At 54.3% G+C, this 13,759-nt stretch overlaps 1 protein-coding gene across 3 annotated transcripts in view; it reads left to right on the top strand.

Annotated features, from left to right (window-relative positions):
• The window catches only part of H6PD (hexose-6-phosphate dehydrogenase/glucose 1-dehydrogenase), a 30,732-nt gene extending 17,566 nt beyond the window's left edge, over positions 1-13,166 (top strand). For all 3 annotated transcript variants that reach the window (XM_066270529.1, XM_066270530.1, XM_066270531.1), the window contains 2 exons: positions 5,100-5,369; positions 7,003-13,166. In XM_066270529.1, coding sequence (XP_066126626.1) covers positions 5,100-5,369; positions 7,003-8,366 — 1,634 coding nt within the window. In that variant the 3' untranslated portion in view covers positions 8,367-13,166. The remainder of the gene's footprint in view (positions 1-5,099; positions 5,370-7,002) is intronic.
• Positions 13,167-13,759: the final 593 nt, after the last annotated feature.

The raw sequence follows: 13,759 nt of genomic DNA, 5'->3' as shown, positions 1-13,759 counted from the left end.
GATAAAAATAGGAAAACGGCCACTTAGGGATTTGCGAAACTAATGAATAGTAAGCAGACAACAGGGCTCTTAAGGACTCTGCTGTGTTCTCGCCATCAAAAATTCATCTGTTCTCCAAGCTGTATTCTCTCTGTACTCTTAAATCTACTGTGATTCATTGATTCTATGAAACACTTTTTTTTTTTTCATATTTGAACATCTCTGAAGTTGGATTTCCCATTGACCAGGTGACGTGGTTGAACTAGCAGCCTCTTTCTTTCTTTCCTTTCTTTCCTTTCTTTGTGTTAGGAGTGAGGATAGACAGACTTCTGCATGCACTCAGACCAGGATCCACCTGGCACCCCTGTCTGGGGCTCTGTCCTGCTAGGGTCATGCTTACAACCGAGCTATTTTTAGCACCTGAGGTGGAGGCTTCACAGAGCCATCTTAGCACCTGGGGCCAGTGTGCTGCAATCCAATAAGCAATGGCTGTGGGAGGGGCAGAGAGAGAGAGAAAGAGAGAGAGAGAGAGAAAGGGGAGGGAGAGGAGGAAGAAGCAGATGGGCGCTTCTCCTTTGTGCCCTGACTGGGAATTAAACCCAGGACTTCCACACACCAGGTCAATACCCTGCCACTCAGCCAACCCAGCCAGGGCCCCATTTCTTTCTTAGTGGTTATAAAGTAATGCTTCTTTTGCTATTGATGGCATTTTTGACTCGAGTCCTCTCTTATACCTCCAGCTACCTTGTAGATATTTTCGCCAGCTATGTTACATCACCACACTAGAGTCAGCAGATTTAGAACAAACACCATGATGGCATTTTCCTCATGAAATACCATTTTCTTTTTCTAACTTCTTCATTTCCAAATGGTGACTGCTCTCGGAGTTGCCTGGCTGGTGGCCCCTCTCGCTCACAGCCCCTGTGACAATAAAAACACTAGCCAACATTTAACAGTGGTTCCTGTGGGCCATGCCCTGGATAAGTGTTAGTTAGCTCATTAACCTCACAGCAGCCCCACTGTGACAGTTCCTCTCTCATATGTGAGACAGAGCCCCTCGCTGGGGTCATGGCTACGGCACGGCAGGGCAGGCAGCCCGCCTGGCTGGCGACGCCACTCCATATCACAACTCTGAGCTGCCTCTCACTGATCCAGCCCGTCTCCACCTGGTGTTGACTCACCCATTGGCTACTGTCTGCGTGTCAGTGTTGCCCCATGCAATTTGACCCTGCTTGACGTCATTACCACCAGCCCGTCTGACAGTCCACCTTGCGGCTCCTAGGCGGCTTGCTCTTCCTACAGCACCCCTGTCGCGTCTCCACTAGCCTGCTCTAATGCTTTTTTAAAAAAAACAAAACAGTTTTGAAGCATAATTCATATCTTACACAATTCACTGATTGAAAGGATACAATTCATTGGGTTTTCATATATTCACTGAGTTGTACAGCCAACACCACAATCCATTTTAGAACATTCTCATCACCGCCAAAGGAGCCCTGTGGCCCCTTCATTGCTGTCCTCTGATAAGCTACCACTAATCTTCTTCCTGCCTCTATGGATTTGCCTGTTCTGGACATTTCACAGAAATGGAATCATACCATCTGTGGCTTTTTGTGTCTGGCTTATTTCACTTAGCATGATGTTTTCAGAGTTCATCCATGTTGTAGCATTTTGTCGGAATGTCATTTCTTTTTCATTGCTGACTAATATTCCATTCTGTGGCTAGGCCATGTTTTTTTTATTTACACCTTCATTGGTTGTTGGACATTTAGGATGTTCCTGTTTTTTGGCTTTTGTGAATAATGTGGCTCTGAACATTCATGTGCAAGTTTTTGTGTTGAACATATGCTTTCGTTTCTCTTGGGTCTCTATTTGTGGCTGTGGAATTGCTGGGTCATATGGTGACTCTGTACCTGGAGGAGGTCAAGAACTTATAATAGCTCCTTGGACTCCTCAGTCGAGTTTCCATCTGTCCTCAATTTCAGGACAGCCAGAACCACAGACTGCCTGCTTCTGCCGGGCCAGGCATTGTCATCTGAACTGTGTGTCAGGGCCCCTGCCCTCTGACTTGTGGTGTTCACCTCAATGAAGACGTGGCCAAGGGTATAGTCAGCCCACTGGTACCTGTCTTTGAGACACACAGCATTAAAAAAAATTATTTATGCACATTTAAAAATCATGAGATTACACTTAATGATCCAACACTTCATATTCTCCAAAAATATTAGAAGGTTTGGGCACCCTGGGCCCACACTCCCATGAGGCAGCACCTCACGGCCACTGAGGCAGTTAACTGTCCTGAGGGACAGCATACCTGTGCCCCTCACACTTTGGCCCTGCTAGGCACGGGGTCCCTGACCTTCAACCTAGTCCCCTCAGTCCCAAGCCCAGCTCAACTTGCTTCTTCAACCCTGGTGCTCATGCCACTTGGTGCCATTCCGGGCATAATACTCTGTTGTGTTGTTGTTCCAGGGGCGGTGGTAGGAAGTTCAAAGGGAGATATTTTGGGGCTAAAATCACTGATGCCGGGGCCAACTGCCTGGGTGTGAACCTTACCTAGCCTGTGACCTTAACTTGAGCAAGTTACGTAACTTCTCTGAACCCCAGTTTCCTCCTATTTTAAAATAGGGGGCCCTGGCCGGTGGCTCAGTGGATAGAGCGTCAGCCAGGTGTATGGATGTCTCAGGTTCAATTCTTGGTCAGGGCACACAGAAGAAGCGACCATCTGCTTCTCCCCCCTCCTTCTTCTACCCCCTTTCTCTCTCTTCCCCTCCTGCAGCCAGTGGCTTGATTGGTTTGAGCAAGGCCCTGGGCACTGAGGATAGCTTGGTTGGAGTGCATCTGCCTTAGGTGCTAAAAATAGCTTGGTACTTGAGCATCGGCCCCAGTTGGGGTTGCTGGGTGGATCCTGGTCAGGGTGCATGCAGGAATCTGCCTCACTATCTCCCCTCCTCTCACCTAAAAAAATTAAAATTAAAATAGGGGTCCACAGTAGGACCTCTTTCTAGATCACTATTGTAAAAAGTGAACTGACATATAGACACTATGTTATCATTATCTTTTTCTTGATGTTTTCTCAACAGTATTGTAAGGACGTTGAAGATCAGAGCCCTGTGGGCTGGGGGACTTTGGCCATTGTTTTCTCAGTGTGTGTAGAGGGGGCACTTGGAGTATTTGGGCTGGATAGTGGGACTGACCGTCCTGCCCTCTTGGGGTTTGCACTCTGGGCAGGGATGCTGAACTCTAGCTGACAATAAAAGAGTCAGAATTCTACCCACGGGGGCGAGCCTGCCCTCCTGTAAGAAGGCTCCTGGCTTTATTTCTTGCCCCACAACATTGGCACTCCCAACAGGTGTGGCATATTGGGCTGCATTCAGGGCAGGCTGTTCTGTTGGTCACAGAACAGTAGGACCGGTCCTGCTGGCTGTCCAGCTGGCCTGAGTTGCACTGGGAGCCCGGTCAGGGCAGGTGGCTCAGGACTGGCGCCGAGGAACCCAGGGTGGCCGCTACCAAGTGGTGTGCTTGGCCAAGCAGGCTGAACAAGGAGCCACTTCTTTTTGTTTGTCTGAATCAGATATTGACTAGATAAAAAAGAATGCTTACAAAATGTAAGTAAGAGCTGCAGAATTATGGTATGGCAAATACTACGTACCTACCAACCCGTCTTTTAAGAAGAGTTTTATATCGTCTCCTATGTCCCTCCCCAAGTTTTCTATCGCATGTCCTCCCCTTCACTGTTCCCAGTTTTGGGTAGATTATCCCCTTGCTTCTTGCTGTTGTTTCCGTGTGCGTGTGGCTCCCTAACAATACACTGTGGAATTTTGAAGGGGAGTCATACTGTGTGTCTGAGGCGGCTGTTTCTGTCCCTTTGTCTTGCATTCAGGATAATCTCTTTAGGTCTGACTCCTAATAGTTGACTCTTTTCCACTGTTTGTACTATATAAAATCCACTTATTGCATTTCTAATTTCTAATGATGGTTTTCCTTTGTTGAAGTTCAGTTTTTCTGGTTACTTTCCATCCTATTCTCAGAATTAATTTTAATTTTATGGAAGCACGCGTGTTTCTTTCTGTTGACATGCTTTTTGCGATGGATCCGTGATGACGTGTGTCTATACGTTTTCTGGTTGGCACAGTGTCCCATGGTGCCTGGTTCTTCCTTTTTGTTCAGCAAGTCTGGTCAGACCTGACTCCAGAACGAGTCGTCCTCTCCCTCCAGCTCCTGTACTGCCGCGAAAGCCTCCTCCCTGGTCTCCCTGCTTCTACAGCCATTCTCCCTACAGCAGGCCAGGAATCTAGGCTGAATACACATCGGAACTTGTCCTTTCCTGCTTGACACCTCCAGTGGCTTCCCCTGAACATAGGAGCAAGTCCAGCCTCCTTGCCCGGGCCCCAGGCCCCCTGTCCTCTGTCTCCTCCTTCTGGCTCAGTTTCTAGACCCCTAACCAGCCAAGCTCTCTCCTGCATCGGGACTTGTGCTGTCGAAATGCTTTCTCCTCGGCTTTTTGCAGGGCTGACTGTTCAGGTCTCAGCAGGGCCTTCCCATCACTCTCTCTCACAATCTCTGTCTATAATTCCTTGATCGACTTACTTTTTTCTCCCTCCCGTCTTCCTTCCCAGTAAGCTGGGGGCAAGGATCTGTCTGTGTCCTCAGTGCCTGTATGTTGCCTGGCATATCTGTGCATCAGGTGGCAGTTGTCAGCCCTGTTTATCGGCAGGAGGCAGAAACAGAGACTCAGAAGCCACACCCTAGTACGTGGCCATCATACCCAGAGCACGGGCCCTCTCAGTGATGCTGACACCCTGTAGGGGTGGGGGCAGGGCCAGAGGCTGGCCAGGTAGCTGTAAGTGCAGTCTGGCCTTGGCTGGGACCACGCCTTCCCCACGCAATTCCTGGAGAAGCCCGAGAGTTTGACACCTTCTCTTAAATGGCTCTCATTGAGGGGAGGGGACCCTGGGATGCCCCCAATCCTTTTCTTTTGAGGTTTTTGCATAAACCATTTTCGTAGGCTCTCTGGACTGGGGTATGAGGGTGCGGGACAAGGCGTGTGGGTCGGGGTCTCGGTGCACCTCGGGAAGTCGGATGTGTCACCTCCCTCTCCCTGTCCCCCTCCTGCTTAGGTCGCACCAGCTTCTATGAGGAGTACGGTGTCATTCGGGACATCCTGCAGAACCATCTGACCGAGATCCTCACCCTGGTGGCCATGGAGCTGCCCCACAATGTCAGCAGCTCGCAGGCCGTGCTGCAGCACAAGCTGCAGGCCTTCCAGGCGCTGCGGGGCCTCAGGAGGAGCAGTGCTGTCGTGGGCCAGTACCAGGCTTACAGCCAGCAGGTGCGCAGCGAGCTGCACAAGCCAGGCAGCTTCCACAGCCGGACACCGACCTTCGCAGGTGGGCTCTGGGGCCAGCATGGGCTGCTGGCTCCCCCCCAGCCCTGCCCCGCCCCAGCCGGAAGCAGCTTTCCAAGCCCAGACACCCCGTGGTTTAGGTTGGTAGGGTCTTGAAGTGGGATTGTCACAGGGGCATTCAGTCACCAGTGAGACCTTCCCCCGCTTGTCTGGCCTCCCACCAGCTTAAAGCAGCTGCTGGCTCGCTGTGGATGAAGGATACCCCCATGACAGTCTCAGTTCAGTTCCTGCCCACAGATCTGCAGGGCTGGGCTCAGCCCTGGCTCTCACCCTTGTGGAGCTGACGTCCAGCCCCTCAGGGAGGCTGCATGCCTGTCCGGCCACAGCCCAAGGCACTTCCAGTGGGCAGGCACTGCGCTGGTCAGGCAGGTGCCCCACTGGACAGTTCCCCAAGCTCAGAGCTTTCTGGGAGAGGGTGCCTCCCTTAAACTGCAGATAGCAGCCCCACAGGAGCAGCAGCTGTTGACCAGGCACCTGCTATGTGCCAGGCACTTGATATACATCTCATTCAGGCCTCACATGCACATGCCCACGAGGTACATATGGTTGTTGTCCCCATGAAAAGGGGAGGAAACCTGAGGCTCAGTGATGCTGAAAAACCAGTCTGAGGTCGGCAGGGAGAGCACGTGGGAAACAGACTCCAAACTCACTTTGGGCCCTGGCCGGTTGGCTCAGCGGTAGAGCATCGGCCTAGCGTGCGGAAGACCCGGGTTCGATTCCTGGCCAGGGCACACAGGAGAAGCGCCCATTTGCTTCTCCACCCCTCCGCCGCGCTTTCCTCTCTGTCTCTCTCTTCCCCTCCCGCAGCCAAGGCTCCATTGGAGCAAAGATGGCCCGGTCGCTGGGGATGGCTCTGTGGCCTCTGCCCCAGGTGCTAGAGTGGCTCTGGTCGCAACATAGCGACGCCCAGGATGGGCAGAGCATCGCCCCCTGGTGGGCAGAGCATCGCCCCTGGTGGGCGTGCCGGGTGGATCCCGGTCAGGCGCATGCGGGAGTCTGTCTGACTGTCTCTCCCTGTTTCCAGCTTCAGAAAAATGAAAAAAACAAAAAAAACAAAAAAAACCCCTCACATTGGGAGTGCACTCAGCATCTGGGCCTTAGCGCACCCCCCCCCCCAGCAGACCTTCTTACCTGCACACCACCCCCTCCTTTTCCTGGACGTGACCTTGCTTTAGGTACATCCCAAGTCTCCCTACCCCCCCCCCCCAGCAGTCAGGGTCCCCCACCATGGGACTTCTTAGAGGCTCAGAATCAGAGACTCTGAGTTCAGGTCCCCTTCCTCAGGGAATTGTGCGTCTAGGAGAAGTGGGTGTCTTGACATGGTCTTCAGGCTGCTTTTCTAGCTATGCTGGGGAGAAGATAATGGGAGAGGCAGCCGGGAGTTGGGGGGGTCTAGCAAGGCGCAGTGAGTGCCTGGAGGCGGGGCCCGGGGAGGGGAGGGGTCCGGGGAGGGGAGGGGCCCGGGGAGGGAGGGGTCCGGGGAGGGGAGGGGAGGGGCGGGGTCCAGGGAAGGGAGGGGCTGGCTGGCAATGAAGGTAGGAAGAATATGAATGGGCCGGGAGGTCCTCCTTTCCCTGTGCTGGAGCAACACCTCTGTTGTCCACTTCTCACCTCAGGCGTCCTCATTCACATGGACAACCTTCGCTGGGAGGGCGTCCCTTTCCTCCTGATGTCTGGCAAAGCCTTGGACGAGAGAGTGGGCTACGTCCGGGTCTTGTTCAAGAACCGGGCATACTGCGCCCAGAGCGAGGAGCGCTGGGCCGGGGCCCAGAGCCGGTGCCTGCCACAGCAGATTGTCTTTCACATCGGGCACGGCGCGCTGGGCAGCCCCGCGGTGCTGGTCAGCCGGAACCTGTTCCGGCCCACCCTGCCGTCCAGCAGCTGGAAGGAGGTGGAGGGCCGGCCGGAGCTCCGCCTTTTCGGCCTCCCTCTGTCCGATTACTACGCCTACAGCCCGGTGCGGGAGCAGGACGCCTACTCCACCCTCATATCGCACATCTTCCACGGCCGCAAGGATTCCTTCATCACCACGGAGAACTTGCTGGCGTCCTGGCTCTTCTGGACCCCCTTGCTGGACAGCCTGGCCCACGAGACCCCACGCCTCTACCCAGGAGGATCCGAGAACGGGCATCTGCTGGACTTTGAGTTCAGCGGCAGCCAGTTAGCCTTTTCCCTGCAGCAAGCAGAGCAGCTGGTGCCTGGGCCAGGTGCTGCTCCAATGCCCAGTGACTTCCAGGTTCTCACGGCCACCTACCGAGACAGCCCCCTCGTTGCAGCCTGGCCCGAGGAGCTGATCGTGAAGCTGGCCGATGACATTGAGGCCACGGCTGCAAATGCGGTGCGGCGTTTTGGCCAGTTCCACCTGGCGCTCTCGGGTGGCTCCAGCCCCGTAGCCCTGTTTCAGCAGCTGGCCACAGGGCACTACAGCTTCCCGTGGGCACACACGCACCTGTGGCTGGTGGATGAGCGCTGCGTCCCGCTCTGGGATTCCGAGTCCAACTTCCAGGGCCTGCAGACTCACCTACTGCAGCACGTCAGGGTGCCCCACTACAACGTCCACCCCATGCCCGTGCACCTGCACCAGCGGCTCTGCGCCGAGGAGGACCAGGGCGCCCAGGTCTACGCGGAGGAGATCTCAGCCCTGGTCACCAACGGCAGCTTTGACCTGGTACTGTTGGGCATGGGCACCGACGGGCACACAGCCTCCCTCTTCCCGCAGTCACCCACCGGCCTGGACGGTGAGCCGCTGGTCGTGCTGACCGAGAGCCCCATCGGGCCACACCACCGCATGAGCCTCAGCCTGCCCCTCATCAACCGTGCCCGGAAGGTGGTGGTTCTGGTCATGGGCCGGTTGAAGCGTGAGATCACCATGCTGGTGAGCCGTGTGGGCCATGAACCCAAGAAGTGGCCCATTTCGGGTGTCTTGCCTGACTCTGGCCAGCTGGTTTGGTACATGGACTATGAGGCGTTTCTGGGCTGATGGGTGCCTTCGCCTTCTGTTCACTCCAGTGCTGTCTTTTCCTGTTTTCTCCCCTCCACTTTGCATCCTGCCACCTGCCCGCGTGCCCTGGCTCTCTGGAATCTGATGCCCCAAGGTCAGGTCCCGGGAGAGGCCCCGTCCCAATCCATTTGACAGTCTCCATCCAGCTGTGGTGGGCAGACACAGAAACAAGGAAGAAATGGAGGCTTGAGAGAAGCTTCTAGTCCCAAGTTAGGAGAGAAGCATCCACCTGCAGAAAAGCCCACAGCAATTGTGCATTAACATCAACCAGCACAAAGCAGGACCGCATGAGAGCTCCCAGCTCCAGAAGAAGCATGTATTGGGCCAAGGGGAGGTGTCCCGCCTGGGGACCCTTTGGCGGCATGGAGTGCCAGCAGGGCCCGTGCGGAGCAGTGTGCTGGGAGCTATCGGGAGCGCTCAGGCTGCTGCAGCCCTTCTTCCTGTCCCCCCGCCCTTCCTGAGCTTCTGACAGTCAGCCTGCTGTCCTGTCCTCGGTGTGGCCGCCACCACCTGTTCAGCGTGGCCAGTTCCTTTATCCTCAGTCCGGCTGTGGAGGAGGCCTTCTCATCCCTCTTCTGTTTCTTGGCTGTCCCTCATACCCTCTGTTTATAGACAGGTGAAGGACGATGACAGTAACACAGCCACAAATACCAGGGTGTTAAAACGGTGCCGAAAACCCTGTGACTGTTGTGTGGAGCCCTTCCTCAGTAGACGAACTTCTCTGCCCAGGGGAGGCGCAGGTGCCCCCAGCTCCTCAGGGAAGACCCTGTCCCCACCCATGTGCTTCTCCGTGAAACACGCCATGCACAGATGATTAGGCCATTCCAGGGGCACTTCCTTGAAGCGGGTCCTTTCCGTCTCAGGGGACCTCCTGCATTTGTTTCCACTCTCAACAGCCTGTGTTATTTTACCTGGAGTGATCCATCCGGTCAGATCTTTTCTTTCATGGTGATAACACTTCTGGAGGGAAAGAGATGTGACATCAAGTGATGGACCACCCAGAGGCGCTCTGAGCGTCAGGAGCCTGGGCTGTTGGTGGGGCGGCCGCAGCCCACCCTTCTCACACTACCTCTCAGGGCATCCAGCCTGCCCACTTCCTGTCTGCGATGCCCCCTGCCACCCCTCATGTCACCACGGGTGCCTGCAGAAGACTTGGGGAATAAATTGGCAGCCTCTCCTCACAGATAGGTTGGGTGCTCTGCTCTTGAGAAGCGGGGGCCATCAGTACCTATTTCCTGAAACCTCCCAGGGGGTACTCTGAAGTGCTTTCTTTTTTTAAATCAAAATTTTCAGGACATATCTAATTTTTATTTCAACTTCCCATATAATCACGCCCCAAAGCTATAACTGTCAAGGAATAAGAGGTGTTTCTGTGTGGCTGTGCCCCCCACCCCGTCCCATACTCACCCTCTCTATCAGATACGACATGTCTGTGTCACGCTGAAGGCTTTCCTTGGTGAAGAGGTGCGTCACGAAATCTACTTCTCTACTTTTGATTGCTCAGGCTTTCTTCAGGGCTGTGGAGTTAACGGAATTATTGCTTTCATTGGAGATGGGTGCCTGAACCAGGGGCACTCTTGTTAAAATTCTGCTTCCCCTGGCTTCCAGCGACCCGGTCCAGACAGGACATCAGCGTTCTCTCTTTACCCTAAGAGAGCTGACCCTGGCAGAACAGACCTACAGTACCTGGGTCAGGAAGTCCCCTCCCTTTTCTGGGGTGGGGGTGGGGGGAACAGCTTTTTTGCTCTAGAAGTGCTGGTGCACCTAGATGGTTGCATTTCGTGTGCCACCTCTGGCCACGTGGGGGCACTGGTGCGCCATCCCTGCCATTTTGCGGTGTGACTTGGGAGGAATTCCCCTTGTGTTATATTTGCATTTTCACATTCTGTCTCCCAGGGTCCTTGGCCCCGAGCATACCCCCAGCTGTTCTTTGGGAATTTCTTGCTCTGTGGTTGCAACACCAGGGAGAAAGGGACCTCCACAGGCCAGAGTCTCTGTCCAAGATAAAGGGAGAGCTGTCACCATTTCTGAATAATAGTGAGTCACTGCGGGCCTGAGCCTAGGATGTCCTGTTCTTAGAGATGGTTTTGCCTCAAAATGCACCCTTTATCTAGAGCGTTTGCACATAGGGGGTAGGGGTGGGGCAAAAAAAAAAATGCCAATGGTTTCCAGAATCAACTGCTGCCTTAAAGTCACATCAGAAAAGTCTGGTGGGAGACATGGTCCGCGATCGCTCCCACCCTCTCCCTTCCCCCTTTCCCTCCTTGCCCTGTGCCAGGAAGGAGAGATTCCCAGCGCCGGGCCGCCTAGGCTGGCTGTTCCACAGCAAGAAACGCTGGACAGCATGAGTCCTGCAGAAATCTGTCTCGAGCACAAGTGTCCTAAAGGCATTCCTGCCCAAGAGCCTGGGCTCCCCTCCAGCTTTTGTTTTTCATCCCAGAAGTGCGGCTTGTAATCTGCTAACTTGAGTTGATACCTAGTTTGACAGATGCTACTGTCGTCCAACCTTGTCCTGTTCCACAAGCCCAGGACCGGGCTTGGGAGGGCATTTAGCGGGGAAACTCTGCTCCCAGATGCGAGTCAGACTCCAGCTTGCAGCAGCGCACGTGCCTGGCTCCTGCAGGGGCACGGCTCACCACGTCAGGACTCGAACCCAGGCCTTTGGTCCTGCAGCCTCGCACCTCAGACTCACCCAGGCCCAGGGCGGGTGCAGTGTCAGCCCCGCGCGCTGGGAGACTAGGCCTCCATCTGTAGGAAGAGATAGCAGTGCGTGAGGAAGCAGCTCTCGTCAGAAACTTGGGGGCATTATGATGCAGGGGTCAAGTACCAGGCTGGACACTAAACGTTCAGCACAATGTGGTCTTGTCTGATCCTTTCTACACCCCTGTGAGGTAGGTGGAAGGAGCGTCACTTAACTAATGATTTTGAAACTGAAGCTTAAATGACAGCAGGCTGGTTGCTCTAAGCCAGGCGTAGAGGCCAGGTCTTCAGGGTTCTAGACGTGCCCTCCCAGCCACCCTGCGGTGCCAGCTCCTTCCCAGGGAGCCCTGGGGGTGTTGGCTGCAGTGGCCATTACCCGGGGTCCTGTGAAAGGCAGGAGGGCCCCTCCTTCAGGAGGCCATGTCAAATTGGCATCTCTAGAGTAAGCATTAGAACCAAGCCTTGTCAGGAGAGAACCGAGGGACTTTCCAGGGTCTCTTAAGCCGGAGTCTGACTTGCATCTGGGAGCAGAGTTTCCTCGCTAAATGCAAGTTACAATACATTCTCGCCATGTTGACCCTCCCCGCTCCCTGTTCCTCTGCGGATGGACGGATGGTGCTTGATCCCCGCTCCCCGGCCTCTGGTCCAGCAGCCTAATCACATCTTTCCGCCTGCGGACGGGTAGTGAGGAATACTCCCTCCGGGGTTGTCATTCCGGGTGGGTGCACAGGCTGGCCTCCCTGGTCTGGGAGCTCCGCCCCACTTTGCCTTCCTGCTTCGTCCTTTCCCATCTGGACGCAGAGCCCAGGCCGAGAGCTGGGGACAGTGTGACCAAAAGGGCGACGCTTCCATCAGGCCTTTTCTACGATTTAGTTTTCAGAAACAAGCTTTTTTTTTTTTTCCTCACCAAAAATACATGCAGCCTTACATATGCAGCGTTGGCCTCGGCCTTACCCAGCGACATTTTTATCTTAAGCGGACAGGGCCCTGCAGACCTTAGTCTACTAGTTGAGACGCTGCCAGGCAGCCTGTCAGAGAAGGAACAAGTCACAGGAAACGCCAGTGGTGGCACGGCAGGCAAGGTGGTGGTGATAGACCAATGAGATCTGTGCCTGCCCTCCCTGCAGAGCAGACTGCCGGGCGGTGGCAGGGGGCAGGGCAGGTTGCTGCCTCCCAGTGTCACCATGTGGCCCACAAGGACCGGTCCCCTGCTGTCCACTTGCTGGAGTGAGGAATGTGGGCTGCAGTGTCCCACCCTGACACCTCCCCTACAGCCACTCTGCTGGGCACCTCAGGCCACCCTGCAGCTGTGCAGGTGTCACTCCAGGTGCTACTGGCTTTTTTTCGATGACTTTTCCATGAAAGAGGGCATGTCCTCCAACCTCATGGCTCTGCATTTGGAAGAACAGGGTGAGAGCAGATACCAGCAGGGCCTCCTCTGGGTCCCAAGGGCTGTCTGTGCCCTCCTGTGCCTTGTGTCCACCTGGGAAGGCCAAGTTGGCGCAGTGCTCCAGGGCAGTTGCCAATAAGACACCTGGGTGGGAGGGTGTGGGCACTGGAGCCAGGTGTCTTCGGTCTGGGTCGTGTCCCTGTGGTGTCTGTCCTGTGCTGGGACGCTTGACTTGGGACTTCTGTCAGGCGAGGAGAAGAGAGCTGAGATATTCCCTGTGCGGTGGGGAGATCGTGGGCATGCTAACCCCCCTCTGCCAAGCGGTGAGACTGTGCCATGCATTTCTGCAGAGAGAAACTGCCCCTGGTTTTTATGGAAATACAGGCAGTCCCCAGGTTACGAACAAGGTAGGCTTGAGAATGTTTAAGTATCTGTATGCACAGAAAGGTAAAAATAAATACTATGTCAAGACACATCTAAGTTGCATTTAATAGGTAAATGCACCTGTTCCAACTTACATACAAGTTCAACTTAAGAACAAACCTACAGAACCCATCTCATTCATATCACGGGGGCTGCCTGGATTGGACCTTTAAAGGTCCCTCAAACAATCCAGTTTTTAAAACGACTTTTTTTCTATGTCAAAGGTAAACATTTATTTTTAAAACAATAAAATCATTTTGGCAAAATTCATGCTTTCCTTCTTTTTTGGGGAGGCGGAGTGTGGCGGGCTGTGGACCTTGTCGTCGTGCTGTGTGTGTTCTCAGAGGAAGGGAAGGTAGAGAGAGTGCTGGAGCCAGGAGTCGGGATGGACTCAGCACAGATACTGTACGTCTGTGCGAAGTGGCCGCATTGCATGAGGGTCGCTGGGCCTCTGGGAGACAGCGTGGCCTAGACCAGTGGTCCCCAACCTTTTTTGGGCCACGGACCGGTTTAATGTCAGAAAATATTTTCACGGACCAGCCTTTAGGGTGGAACGGATAAATGTATCATGTGACCGAGACAAGTGTCAAGAGTGAGTCTTAGACGGATGTAACAGAGGGAATCTGGTCATTTTTAAAAAATAAAACATCATTCAGACTTAAATATAAGTAAAAAGGAAATAACGTAAGTTATTTATTCTTTCTCTGCGGACCGGTACCAAATGGCCCACAGACTGGTACCGGTCCGCGGCCCGGGAGTTGGGGACCACTGGCCTAGACGACCCCATCTGATCTCACAGGTCCCCAAGCAACCTGAGAACAGCTGTCCTGTTCCCCGGCCCCATCTTCCTGGCTGCCCA

Source organism: Saccopteryx bilineata, chromosome 3 (genome assembly GCF_036850765.1).
Source record: "Saccopteryx bilineata isolate mSacBil1 chromosome 3, mSacBil1_pri_phased_curated, whole genome shotgun sequence".
NCBI classification, from domain to species: Eukaryota; Metazoa; Chordata; class Mammalia; order Chiroptera; family Emballonuridae; genus Saccopteryx; species Saccopteryx bilineata.
Note: the sequence above shows the minus strand (reverse complement) of the source record. Positions and strands in the feature narration are given on the sequence as shown.